The following is a 15,213-nucleotide window of genomic DNA, read 5'->3' as shown; positions in this document are numbered from 1 at the left end:
CCGATGGCCGCTGGGGCGGAAGGGTTCTGGAGTGGCGGCCGCATGTCGGACGACGCTCAGTGGGTAGGCCCGCTACAAGGTGGACCGACGATCTGGTGAAGGTCGCGGGAAGCCGCTGGATGCGGGCAGCGCAGGACCGATCGTCGTGGAGATCCTTGGGGGAGGCCTATGCCCAACAGTGGGCGTCGTACGGCTGATGATGATGACTATGATTCTATCTGCCTAAGTCTGCCTACCACCTACTTCTTCGGATATTATTGAGCCGCCAAAGGCCCCTGACATTACTCATGTAACGACTACTTACTACAGTAAGCCCAACGGCTTAACGGCTTACGACGGTGCCTACCGAAGCACGGATAATCTTACTTTCGGACAATCAGGTGATCAGCTTATAACGTCCTAACCAAACTATTGATCACAAAGTGATTATTGTGATATGTCTCCACCGGGATTCGAACTGTGGGGTTCCAGATCGTGAGCCTAACGCTCAACCACCAGAACCCGTTACTAAACAATATGTTTTGTTTCCCCAGGGGTCTGCCTGATCGAGCACGCGAGCGGAAGGACAACAGATAAGGTGACCAACCATAACAACGCGTACACCAGCTATGGACTGTTTCAGGTAAGACTGACTTGTCATAAATACAAAACTTATCATCACGCCAGCATCGCCGAAGGGGTAGGCAGAGATGTATAAATAGTATACAGAGTGTTAGTGACATCGTAACGAAAAATTTGAGGGATGATCCAGACCATGATTCTGAGTTGACATCAAGCGGAATTTGCTATCGAAAGTATAGAACTGAAAATAATTAAAAAAAAACACTAAAATTTTCATGAATTTTCCGACAGGAAATTCCACTTGATAGCAACTCAGAATCATGGTCTGAATAACCCCCCTCAGTATTCGTTACGATGTCACTAACACCCTGTATACGGTATAGATTAAATAAAATATCGAAAATAGTTGAAGATTGAAGTTTCGTGCATTCATACCAATTGAATGACTGATATTATTGAGAGAGAGAGATTAACAAAAAAGAACCATGGGCATATTAAAGGCAATGTTGACATCACTGCGGTCGGTAAGTATTTATAAATCTTGACACAGGTATTACTACGAACGGAACTTCTAACGCGAGATACGATAATTAACACCAAAATCTAGACACAGGTCCCCAATAGGGTACCTAATAATAACCTGAGACTTTTCTCCGTATATCGTAAATAACCTGTCGAGAGGATAACTTGGCAAAGTTAATTAATTCCTGAGGGAGGCAGCTGTATTCCTTCAGTATCTGGCACGTTTATCCAAGCGACGGCGATAGAGCGATAAAACATAAAATATTTAGCTTTTTATCAAAAGAGAAATAGAGGAGTACAATAAGCAGCCTCATTGCTACATAGCGGCCTCCGTGGTCCAGTAGTTTGAGCGTTTGACTCACGATCCGGATGTCCCGGGTTCATATCCCGGTGGGGACATATCACGAAAATCACTTTGTGATACCTAGTTTGACACCTGATTGTTCAAAAAGTAAAATGATCCGTGCTTAGGAAGGCACGTTAAGCCGTTGGTCCCGGTTACTACTTACTGATGTAAGTAAGTAGTCGGCCTTTGGCGGCTCAATAATAACCCTGACACCAGGGTTGATGAGGTTGGTAATTCACCTCACAACCCACACTATAGAAGAAGAGTAGTTTTAGGCGGATGAGACGTACGTTATGTAAAAAAATACTATTCTACTCCACTATTCGTTTTTACAATAAAATACCAGACAATATTTGAAAATACTAAAAGCAGTATATAAAGCGACGGTTGGTGTTAGGGCTCGCAGAGGAAGACCTAGAAGGACATTGACCAAACTGGAGATATGCTTAGAAAAGGTTCAGTACGATCTACTCTGAACCGGCGTGCGTGTATGAAACGATTGATGAATGTGGAGGAAGCAAGAGAAGTGTGTCAGGATCGAAGCAAATGGAATTCCATAGTCTCTGTTTACCCTGGTTGTAAATAGTCGTGAGTTTATGGTTTGTTATATTTTGAATTTGACAGAAAATAAATTTAAAGCTCATGTGAAGCTTACTTACTTTTTTACATTATAAAAAAGCTTATAAAATAAATATGTTTGGTTTTAAAATGTGTTCTTCTAGTTGTGAACAGATGGTATTTTATTGTACAAACGAATTGTAGAGTAGAATAGTAAAATTTTACATAACGAACGTCTCATCCGCCTAAAACTACTCTTCTTCTATGCTGTGGGTTATTATAGAGCCGCCAAAGGTCCCTGACATGGCTCATGTAACGACTACTTACTTACATCAGTAAGTAGTAACCGGGACCAACGGCTTATCGTGCCTTCCACAAGGCTGTTTTGATATAAATCAAATAAAAAGTATGACCGCGTCAAATCCCTTGTTGATTTGACTTTGGGCAATTTTTAGCAGTTAGATCGGCTCATGATGAAACAGTCTGTGTCCGAAAATAATAAATGTATCTTTCTTTCTTTAAACGCTCACAGTCGAACCTTTAAGTCATAAGAGAGATTCTTACCTCTAAATTATGCTAGCGTATCCATACTATGCTTGGATGTTAAAGTTCGTTCACATTGTTCATTAAAGTTTTATACATATAAGTGTGCGCGTAGGCTAATATTTATAAATCTATGTAAAACTAAAATCTTTTAGTCGGTATTGCCAGCGATTATCATTTCCTGTATTATTAATTGCCGAACGAAATAACTGGTCTATACTAGATAGACAGCCTATTATTAATTATAAATTATCAAATTAAGTGGTTACCAAACGATACATTTAATTTCAGTCAAATGACGAACAGCGATCGTTGAATTTAATTCGTATAGTATTAATAATTTGCGCTTCTGCCGTATTTGCCATTTATATTACAGTAATATTTAATTATTTCAGTTCGTTTGATAATTTTCAAATTTACCAAAAGAGGTATTAGTACAGGTTGAAAGGGTTCGTAGAACCATAAAATGTATTTTTGGATATTTGGCGCAAGCATGACATACATACGAGTACATACCTATAACATAATCAGCCTATATACGACCCACTGCTGGGCACAGGCCTCCTCTCAATTAACCAGAGGGGGTATGGAGCATACTCCATAACGCTGCTCCACTGCGGATTGGTGGAGGTGTTTATACGGCTAATAGCCGAGACCAACTGGTTAACGAGCCTTTTGAAGCACGAAAAAATCTAAGTTTTTCGGACATTTAGGTGACTGCCTGCAAAGTCCTATACAAACAAAGGATATTTTAACAAACATTTCGATACCCGTACCACCAGGTCGTAAGCCCAACGTTCTAACTGGACGACGGAGGCGATAACTTGGCAAAACTATAGCACCTAGAACTTTTTTGATTTCACGAGACCTATTTAAGTCTTGGTCAAATTCTATCGCGGTAAAAAATGGCCGGAAAAAGCTTCGAACTAATACAGGACACGCGAGCAGCTTGCTGCGAGCGAACCACGCGACATCTAGTAAGTATATAAATTCCATATTTAAAAATCAATTTAGAAATAGGTACCTAGATACAATTGTAATAAACATATTATAAAAGGGCTTGATGTGACCTCCCAAGCACGATATCATCCGCAAGAGCCTCCGTGGACTAGTAGTTTATTTATTTTTTATTTATTTAAGATACATCAATATAACTATAACTACATAAAAAATACATACAAACAAAATGCATTCAACAATCAAGTAAAAATTTGAATGATTTTTGTGAGTTCCCCTAAGCACAGGTAAGTGCTATAAAAACAAAAGCATTTAAATATATTTTAGACGCCCAAAAGTTGGTAATATTTGAATCAATTCACAATTTGCTAGTATCAATCGTCCTGCGTATAAATCAGTCTAATTTGACTAACTAATCAGTCCCGTGGAAGCTACAGTGATATCACACCGGTGGTAGTTAACCCGTGAATAATTGTAGCCAGATAAGGGACGGTTAGCTCACTCAAAATATGGAAGTGTCATTTTCTATCTAGATTTAGATTTGTAACAAATCAAACTCGCTATCTGAACATAGCTTTACAATGCCGTAGCAGTACTATGCACCTGAGCCCTACGCATAAAGAATAATACCACGTATTCGTATTTTGTAATATTTTGTAATACTAAATAATTATATGTAAGTTTAAGTAAGTAGTATGTATCTATGTACATATATATACCGCGATGTCCGTGGCCTCACTCGGCAGGGCCCGCAGAATACCAGCGTCGTGGCTCACGCCGGTTTCTGTCCTGTGTTGAATGAATGTAATGCACCTGTCTGTCTGTGGTGTCCGGAAGTAATAAATGTTTCTTTCTTTCTTTCATTCTTTCTTATTCATCATCAGCCCATTAACGTCCCCACTGCTGGGGCACGGGCCTTCCCTATGGATGGATAGGGAGATCGGGCTTTAAACCATCACGCGGGCCCAGTGCGAATTGATAGTTATTAACGACTTATGTAGCTACATAAACTATATACTATCTACCTCTGTATCAATTCCAGACAAGACATGTTACCAAATCGAAACCTGAATCCTAACCGCGTCAAACGTTCACTATATTCCAACTCCTTCCCCATTGAATCGTCACCTCTGTTTCGAATTCACTGAACGTCACCTCAGAACGGGATTGAATTCTGTAAAATCCGTCGAATAAGATATTCTCCTCGATTCAATTCCCGTGAAATGATCGCCTTTGTCTTGGAACAAGGGTGGCGTTCGCAATTTGCTTTGTATTGAGACAGCGATCGGGGCAGTCAGTGCATTCTGATGGCATAGCATTGTCCTGATAAATCTTTTAGATTGGACACTGAGGCCTAAATGCGCCGATTTAAATAGTTCTTAATAAAATTCATCACACACATACTTATTTCCACGTTGGGGTAAGCAGGGATCACGGTATTCCATTTGTAACACGATCCTGATTCCACTTTTGAAATATTCTGAAATATTTTTTTCTTTTTTTATTGGAATACCAACAGCTAGTTAATAATAAGAAACAAACAGCCATTTACAGATCCTCAGCAGTAGACATAACTAAAAAAATGCTATAATGAGCTCTTAAATTCAATTTTGGAATATTAAGTGCTGCCAAATGTGAAGGAAGCAAAACTTTAGGTACTAATTCGAATCTTAAGATGAATATGAACCGTATCGTTATTTGAGCGTCCTTTAAAACCCTTAAGTTCTCTATTACGACGTACCAGTCGCTAAGGATGATAAGCAGCTTCAATCTGGTTGTGACATTGTTGATCAACCTCAGGAACTTGGTGTCAGGTTTACTATTAAGCAACCATAGGCTCCTGAGAGTAACGAGTACAGTAAGCAGTAGGAGGGACCAACGGCATAACGAACCTTCCAAAGCACGGAATCACAAATACAAATATACTTTATTGTACACAACATACAAAACAATTATTTAATTCGCCCGGGTTATTCATTCATTTTATAATTAACAGTTGTCAATCATCCGTCCCTTTAACTGTAACTTAGGAAGTGTCTGCAGGGTTAATATAAATAAAAATATAATAAAAATAAACTAAAAGCCTTACATGAACCAGCTGTTGACATACAATACAATACAAAAACGCTTTATTGCACATATAAAACACTAAAAACAATTACAAATGTGACAAGCGAAGTACAATCGGTGGCCTTATTGCTAAATAGCAATTTCTTCCAGGCAACCTTAGGGTGAATGGAGTTCTCCGCTGCCAAGGGATATCACCCTATGAGAGCGAAAAACCCTTCTTCTCAGTCTTAGGGTGGTATTAATAAACTAATCTCAGCTTCGAGACTACCCTCAAGATCATATCAATGTGACAGTTCTCATATAAAAACAGAGACTTGAGCATGATCTTGAGGGCAATCTCAGCTGAGATTCGTTTATTAATACCACCCTAAATTCCAGGCACGGGCAGCTTTAGCTTCCATAATAATTTACCGTTCCTCATCAATAAATAGATTCTCTATGAAACCGCAACTCCCAACCGCTGGAGCCTCTAATGAATCGGCTAGAGGCATCCAGATGTCTGGCAGGTGACGTCACAATGGCAGCCGCACCCGCGGTGAGCTCGAGGTGCCATTTGCATTGCCGCTACAGTGTTGTTGGATCGATCACATTACAGACTGCAACTTGCATCAGGTTTGAAATGTAATTTCTTCGTACATACATACCTACACTCCTAATACTTGTGTGTTGCCTGCCCTAAAGCACACCTTGGACACATTGTCATACACGCGCATCTGTGTGTGTGACGCCTGGCGCCCATACGATTAAAGACTAAAGTAAGACCGACGGGGGGTGAGGTAAACCTAGCTCAGCCGCGATGGTGGGGAGCGAAGTAGTATTATTCCTTTTTCCATGCGCAGAAAAACGGCTTTTTTTTTTAATTGTTTGGTTAAAATATCCCGGAAAATAGGCTTTAGAAAGCAATGTACCTACCAGCCGTTTTCTTATCGTGTGGGTGGAATACCAGCCTCAACAACCCTGGTGTCAGGGTTACTATTGAGCCGCCCGACATGGCTCTTGAAACGACTACATACTTACATCAATAAGTAGTAACCGGGACCAACGGTTTAACGTGACTTCCGAAGCACGGATCATCTTACTTTCGGACAATCGGGTGATCAGCCTGTAATGTCCTAACCAGACTAGGGATCACAAAGTGATTTTTTTGATATGTCCCCACCGGGAATCGAACCCGGGGCCTCCGGATCGTGAGCCCAACGCTCAACCACTGGACCACAGAGGCCGTTGGTTGGTCGTACCAGCAGTGAAACAGACATACAATATAAGGGTATAATCTTTCAAACGAGATTTGTTTGAAATTGACTGACATGGGACCAGAAAGTCCAAATTATTCACGAAGCATAAATTTATAATGTAGCCAAGTAGCGGATATTATTATGTATTAATACTATTTTCACTCTATCGAAACTTCTCTGTAGCCTTGCCTTATAGTGAAAAGGACGTAAGCGCCTTTTAGAAGAATTACATTCTGATGTGATTGATTTTCTGGAACAAAACCTCCTATCCTATTCCCTACCCATACATATCATATTCACATCTCCACTATCCTATTTTTTTTTTTCCTTTCCTATTCTTTAAATTAATTTCAATGCGGGTAAAAAAATATACCATATTCTTTACCCTCTCGACTACATCCCAATTCGGGCAGTCATAGATACATCTATCGCAAGAGAATTAAGTACCAACACCTCATCGAGCTTTCTATTAGACCAACGTGATAAGTGGTGAGCCGTATCGCTGTCTACAAGGAGTTAGTGACATCGTAACGAAAACTTTGAGGAATGACTTAGACCATGATTCTGAGTTGATATCAAGTGGAATTTTCCGTCGCAAAAGTATGGAACTGTTAATAATTTAAAATTGGTTTGAACTCAATATCTTCGTCTGACTCATCCCCCTCAGTGTACGTTACGGTGTCACTAACACCCATACGGACTTGTATGGCTATCTGTACGTACTTGTACGGGGTTTGATGCAGGTCATTATTCTCAGCTATTACCAAGTACCACCACCACTACCACCACTATTACCACTGACCTATTTTTCCCTAAAAAAGTAGCATGGAGAGTTAGTAGCGCTTAAATTAGTGATGATGACCAAGTGGAATTTTCCATAACAAAAGTAAAGATTAGAAAATAATTTCAATAAACACAAAAACGTCATGATATTTGAGACGGAAAATTCCACTTGATATTAATTCAGAATCATGGTCTGAATCATCCCCTTCAGTATTCGTTACGATATCACTAACACCATGTACAATGCTCGAGCCAACTGTGTTAGGGAAAAACGAACTTATAATCAATTTATAACTCATGAAATAATAAAATGATAATATAAATTTAATCGAATGCCACAATTAGAGGGACGCTGAAGGTATAATAGATGACGTCACAATCGCAGTGCACTTGCGGGGTGAGATTTGCATTGTCACTAGTCAGCCTCGTTGGATCGATCACATCTATTCGCCTACCACTCTAGTGGATAGTGTTGGGATCTGTCATTTGGTACGATGTCGATGTAAGCAAATATATTAAAAGCACACGGCACACGAATCCATTATGCAATTCTTCGTAACTGGCTCCTTGACAGTATTAATAATAAAATATGAAATATGTCGGATACGGTACTTAGTTTATTACATACATTACATAAACAGCCTATATACATCCCACTGCAGGGCACAGGCCTCCCCTCAATCAACCGGAGGGAGTATGGAGCATAATCCACCACGCTGCTCCAATGCGGGTTGGTAGAGGGTAACTTAGGGAACTTAGTTTATTCTTTAATAATAATTATTTAATTGTTTTTTTATGAAGGTCATTTTTACAAAATCAAAATGCTTTTTTTAATCTGTGTATTACAAAACTCCAAAAACGGGCGGCCATGATTGAGCTTCGTGCGACGTCACATTTCACAAAATAAACAAAAACCATCTGTCAGCTTTCAAGTCATAGAGTTTGAAAAAAAAAACTGATATGAACAATAAAGTATTTATCGACAAAGCTTCTACCCCATCCCTACAAGACGCGTCTCTGGAAATCGAAGTCCCGATTGAAATCAGCCGTGGCTCAGTAAATAACGTCTTGCGAGCTAATACTTTCCCTCGAGATTGCTAATCTCAGGTCTCCGATTGATGAGTCACTCCAATACGTTCCCTGTTTGCCTTAGCCCCTTCGTACACTTACCCAATCCTATGTTATAACGTAAACTCATGACTATATCACAATTGGGATTGGCCATTGGTCCCAGTTACTCCTGACTGATGAACGTAGTCGTTACACGAGTCATGTCAGGGACCTTTGGCGGCTCAATAGTAACCCTGACACCAGGGTTGATGAAGTTGGTAATCCACATCACAACCCACACGATAGAAGAAGACTAGTGTTCGAAATCCCTGAAACGTTTCATGCATTTTAAAATTTTTTTTTCTGGTGAAAATGTTATTGGGTAATTGATGGCGTAATCCCGCTAATGGTTACCATCATCTTATGGTTTTATATTATCCGGATGCAAAATCTCCTGTGGGTAAATAAATTAAAATGTTGCAGCAAAAACTAATAGAAAAATTATAAAAGAAGAAAATTATAGAACACGATAGAAGAAGAAGATTGGGGTAGTCAGAGGTACATCCATCGCAAGATGAACTAAGTACCCACACCACACCGAGTTTTCTGTTAGACCTTTGTGTTAGATGTTCATCATCATCATCATCGCTAATCTAAGAGCCACACTCTTGTCGGTGAAGCATTCTCCATGCTACTATTTTAGGGAAAATAGTATAGTTTCCCTCTTGCCTTTCGCCCCGCAGTACTCTGTCTGACGCGAGTGTGATGGCAAAGCCGTTCTAGGAATCCTGTCCTCCGCCTCTGAATAGTACTGACAGTTACTGCTGCCTATCAGGGTCCATGTTACAGTCCCTGTGACTTGCACCTTCCATCCTGCATCACCGTACCTATGGCTCCCGTCTCCGCCTCTGCTACGGTTGAGGTCTTCACCCGTACCCCTGGGCAGGGGTTCTACGTTATACCCCGTAGGTCTGGGTAGACTGTTACCGGTATGATTTATCATATCCGTGTTTGGCGTGCAACACATGAGCGGCAAGATGATGGACCTTTGCTTCCCTCGCGCCTATAGGTTAATGGTAACCTACCGTACGGTTATCGCCACCGTTGCGGACTTACAAGTTTGCCAGAATTTAACAAATGAGGTGTCACTAGAACCGTCTTGACTGTCCGGTTGTTATAGGCTATGTAACGTCCCGCCCTGTAGTTCCGGGCGCAAGAATAGGGCTACGGTACCCCCTGCCTGTCGTAAAAGGCGACTGAAAGGGGACACTGGAGACCGTGAGTGGTAAGGGCGGGGGCCCGAGCCGCTCTTCATACGGTCTCCGGGAGGGACGGCAATGTGACATGGCCTCGCGTTGCCGTAAAACTGGGATGGCGTAGGGGTGGGGACCTACCCCGGGACGCGCTTTTTATAGCAGGCGCGAGGGAAGCACCGGTGCGTTCGTTAGAGATCCCGGAGCTTCCCGACATGCGCAGCAGAGGGCCATCGGAGGGGTTTTAGTCGGTAAGAGTCCGACATAACCTCGTTGCTCCCCCGGGTGGCGAGGTATCCATGAGGATTTCCCCTTCGTAACCAAAAAAAAAAAAAGGCTATGTAACGTCATGCTAAATTTAATATGGCGCCCTCTAGAGGACAGACTGAGGACGAAAAATTTATTTTCGTATGGTAGTGTGTTCGGTATCAAATGAAAGGGCTTAATTTTCACATTTCAAATATGTACATATTACTAGCCTTTATGTACTCGATAATTACGTTGAATTGATAACATGACTGCTTAGACATGTTCCGAATAGGTTTTACTTTTTATCGGAAGTACGTTATCTTAATAAATATAACCCCAAAAGAATACAATTGGCTTATATATCTAGGTACCTGTGACTATTTTATTGCAAACTATAATCAAATATTGTTTTCAGTAGTGTTCACAGTAGGTATAATGCCAATTAAATAAATAAATAAATAAAATTTTTATTCATCATCTTCTACAAAACTATGTAGTATACAATTATATAAGTTTTTTGAGCGTTATAAACAAGGATTTTCCTACCTCCTAAACTAGGTAATTACAATAAATATATTGGCATATGAAGTATGGTGTGTGTCTTGTGTGAGTGTACGCTCCCAGTGCCTCCTGGGTGTGCATTGGGCTTTAAAGGGAGTCATCCCATACCCACCCAGCAATATAAAGGTAAACACTAATCCTTCATGTTTATACAAATGTAGCCGGTATGTTTTACTTCGTTTCTTGCGACACGACTTTCAGTAATTGCTTCTGGCAAATTGAACTCGCTTTTATACATTCAATTTGTCAATATATTTGTGTTTGGCGTGTTTTTTTGTGCTCAGGTTATGATCAAAAGAAATATTTTCAAGGTTTCGCACTTTACCATTCCTTTATAGACATCAATAATGTTAATAGGTATACAACAGTACTATAGAAGTAGTATATACTTCTATGCTGGTGTGATTGCGAATAAAGAACATCATTGTCCTCAAATTCGATAAAAAATACTAAATTTGGTTACAACAGCCTCCGTGGTCTAGCGGTTAGAGTGTTGGGCTCACGATCTGGAGGCCCGGGGTCGATTCCCGATGAGGGCATTGTCAAAATCACTTTGTGAGGCTGTCCTTTGATTGGTTAGGACATACCAGGCTTGAATGACCTGATTTGCCGTAAAATTAAGATGAGTCCGTGCTTCGGATGTACCCGATGTGGAGCAGCGTGGTGGAGTATGCTTCATACCCCCTTCGGTTGAGGGGAGGCCTGTGCCCAGCAGTGGGACGCTTAAAGACTGTTTATGTTTATATTTATGGTTATACAGGTTGTGAGATGCGGTAGCTTTAGGCGGATAAGACGTTCCTTATGTAAATAATGACGATTCAAAGTGTAACTACACATATTACCTACTGAAAAAAGATAGTTTTGAATTTGAATTATTTGGTTCTGCTAGAATGCTCTGTAATATGCCTGTGTGTGTTACAGGTGAAAACCTGTCATTGGCTTTTTTTCTATAGTTTTTAAGAGCTCTCGGTCTCCCCAACATTTAGGGTGGCTTGCGTAAGGGTCTTTAAACATGTTTAGTGACCCACTAAACATGTTTAAAGACCCTTACGCAAGCCACCCTAAATATATAAATCTTCTTCTATCGTTTGGATTGTGAGGTGGAGTACCAACCTCATCAAGCCTGGTGTCAGGGTTACTATTGAGCCGCCAAAGGCCCCTGACATGGCTCATGTAACGACTACTTACTTACATCAGTAAGTAGTACCGGGACCAACGGCTTAACGTGCCTTCCGAAGAACGAATCACCTTACTTTAGGACAATCAGGTGATCAGCCTGTAATGTGCTAACCAAACTAGGGACCACAAAGTAATTTTTGTGATATGTCCCCACCGGGAATCGAACCTGAGGCCTCCGGATCGTGAGCCCAACGCTCAACCACTGGATCACGGAAGTCGTTTAATAAATAAATACCATAAGTACATAGGTTATATTCCACTCTACGGCGTTGACTAAAGCGAAAAGCTTTTGGCTAGGCCCTGAGCGGTTTCCAGAACGAATGGAACAAATTCTAGACGCATTCCATCAAATCAACCCACAGATACCCGTTCCAATCTGAACTGGACATTAGTATATAATATCATAGAAAAAATAAATAAATAATATGTTGTATTTAGATGTTATAATCACGAAATTACATAAATACTTAATTAACAAAAATAATGCTATTTACTGCACTCGTCAAAAAGCCCGCCCCTGACTAATCCGGGCGCGAAGGTGCCCATTACACTAGCCGCATTTCCTCGCTGTACAGCAATGGATATCATAGTGTTACTTTCATCGTGAACGGCATTGTATGTCACAATATGACTAAAGACCTTTACGAAGCCACTGACAATGCCGTAAGCGTGGCCAATTATTGGTCAGCAAAAATTTAGTATCGATCGCCATCGACTCGCAAAGAAGAAGATCTGAATTTCGTACTCGTAATATATTGTGTATTGGCACGAGAGTAGTCCAATGCACTGTCCTATTTCCATCTTTATTAGCGTGAGAATCACACGTAATGTACGCATCCGGCAGGGCCACAATTGATGCATAGATGTGCAGTCTTGATTGGAAGATGTGGCCAATTGGAGACTTGTGCGATAGTCGAGTACTGACCTATATTACGAGCTGGTGTTAGAGGCAGGGCATAGAATAGTAATAATAATGCGTATAGAACGTATCGCGAGGAAACCCATATTCCCGTGAGTACCGGGTGAGAGCCTTCAGCTCTCCCCATTTGTCCGGCCAAGTAGTTGATGCCACCTGTGGCAAATCTACAATAAGTCACGTCAAAAAAAACATATTCCCGAGAAATGCATGTTCGGTAGTATGTGACCTAACCTCTATTGGGCTGGTTTTCCCTTCGCGGGTTGGAAATTCAGACAGGCAGTCGCTTTAGGTTAGGTAAGCAGACTCTGTGAAAGCGGGACAATGCTAAGAAGATGAATAGGGCCTTGCATTCTTCTTCTCTAAGTCAATTGTAACGATATGCTTTGGTATTGTGATAAAAGAGCACATTTTTTTCTTCTCTAGACTCAGGACTGTATTTTGAGCCTTGTATCTCTTTGTAATAAAAAATATTTTCTATTCTTATCAATTCTCTCTTTTAAACAGTTCATGTATAAGTTACGGAGAAGAGTTTAAAAAAGCCCGCTTCATCAACTTTAATCCGAAATCCCAATGAAACACCCAAATACGGTGTACGTGAGCCAGACCAAATAGGTCGCAATTAATAATGGACCCCTTACAACCCACTGGCCACATTTAACAGCCGAAATCAATTTTAATCCTGTGTAAGCCGAACGACATTGCAAAATAATTAATCAGCATCGGAAAGCTTAAATTATGAGGATATCAACACAATATTGTTAACGGCGGGCTTAATATTGCTAAATTAACATGGCCGCGATGCGGGGATGCATTTGGGGACAGTTCTAGGCTCGAACACAATCCTGCACAGAAATCAACTTGCACGGTTAATACATGGTGTAAGTGACATCGTAACTAATACTGAGTGGGATGATTTAGACCATGATTCTGAGTTAATATCAAATGTAATTTTCCGTCGCAAAATTCATGTTCTTTTTTGTGTTTTTAAAATTTTCCATTATATACTTTTGCAATGAAAAATTCCACTTGATGTTAACTCAGAATAATGAGCTGAATCATCCCTCTCAGTATTCGTTACGATGTCACTTATACCCGTACAAGTACGTACAGGTAGCCATACAAGTACGTATGGGTGTTAGTGACACCGTCACGAATACTGAGGGAGATGATTCAGACCATGATTCTGGGTTGATATCAAGTGGAACTTTTTGAACTTTTGTGACGGAAAATTCCACTTGATATCAAGTCAGAATCATGGTCTGAATCACTAATCAAAGTTTTTGTTACGATGTCACTAACACCCTATAAAACAAGAGCTGCGGATTCCAATCCCATCGGACCCAGACTTTTTCGATTTAATTTTCTCTTTGGAGTTTAGCTAAGCATGGTGAATGCTATGAATACAAAATCCTTTATAGAAACCTTACCGTTTAAAATTCTATTTGCGCTGGTCTTGGGGAACATTTTATCTTACCTGAAACAAATAATCGGACATAAGTATATAATATCATAATGTTACTTTCATCGTGAACGGCATTGTATGTCACAATATAACTAAATGTCAGCGCTAAAAGTAATACTTACTTCGGCTGCAGCTCAAAATCAGCGTTATAGTGTGGCTACAGCTAGGCTGTGACGTTTGTTTGAGCCGTTTCTATATTAAATATAATAATAATGCATCCCATTCCGCCTCTCCAATACGTTGACTTCCTTTACCCTAAAGTTGCCTAGCCGAAATTGCTGTTTAGCTATGAGACCGCCTATTGTGATTATTTTATCCGTTAGTTACTGTATATTTTGTTACATGTGCAATAAAGAACTATTAATTGATTGATTGATGATCAATCAAACAAAATCAAACTCTCAACGCCATATAAGATATTATTCAATGAAATTTCATTCTCGTTATATTTTATATTCTATATTAGATAAAAAAGATGTTATTCTTTGTTTGTTTTATGTTTGTGACTGTGGTGTCCCTATAATTATAATAAACGTTTCTTTCTAAGAAAGCCACATTGAACCTGTTCATTTAAAAAGACAATATTGCTATTTGACATTTGTTGACATTGTCAAGTAGCAATATTGCTCTTTTAGATTAATTGTTCTTACAAATACAAATATATACATACACTTTCTATCTTTCTTACTAAAAACTCTCGAACGAAACATGTATGCACAGACGCACACACACACACACACACACAACACTCACACACACACACCACATCCACAAATTTTACTTTTATTGTTTTGTTTAAATTTCTATAGCATTAAAATGTTTCATTATAAATAATCATAAACACGGAGAATGGAAGAGCGGAGTTTTTCCTGACACAGGCAATTTTTTGCTTAGAAGGAAACTCCAATAAACTAATATACGACGGAATTTATAAAATATACATTTTTTTTGTGCTTTTTTACTCT

General features: G+C 39.9%; 3 protein-coding genes across 3 annotated transcripts in view; 1 reads left to right on the top strand and 2 right to left on the bottom strand.

Annotated features, from left to right (window-relative positions):
• Positions 1-15,213, bottom strand: part of LOC126377626 (uncharacterized) — a 154,881-nt gene that overhangs the window by 76,865 nt on the left and 62,803 nt on the right. The gene's annotated exons all lie outside the window — the stretch shown is intronic.
• The window catches only part of LOC126377588 (uncharacterized), a 448,572-nt gene that overhangs the window by 383,162 nt on the left and 50,197 nt on the right, over positions 1-15,213 (bottom strand). The window lies entirely within an intron of this gene.
• Positions 1-15,213, top strand: part of LOC126377616 (lysozyme) — a 51,201-nt gene that overhangs the window by 24,605 nt on the left and 11,383 nt on the right. The window contains exon 3 of the mRNA XM_050025459.1: positions 534-622. Coding sequence (XP_049881416.1) covers positions 534-622 — 89 coding nt within the window. The remainder of the gene's footprint in view (positions 1-533; positions 623-15,213) is intronic.

The sequence above is a fragment of the Pectinophora gossypiella genome, chromosome 23 (genome assembly GCF_024362695.1).
Source record: "Pectinophora gossypiella chromosome 23, ilPecGoss1.1, whole genome shotgun sequence".
Lineage (NCBI taxonomy): Eukaryota > Metazoa > Arthropoda > Insecta > Lepidoptera > Gelechiidae > Pectinophora > Pectinophora gossypiella.
This window is presented reverse-complemented; position numbering and strand designations above follow the sequence as displayed.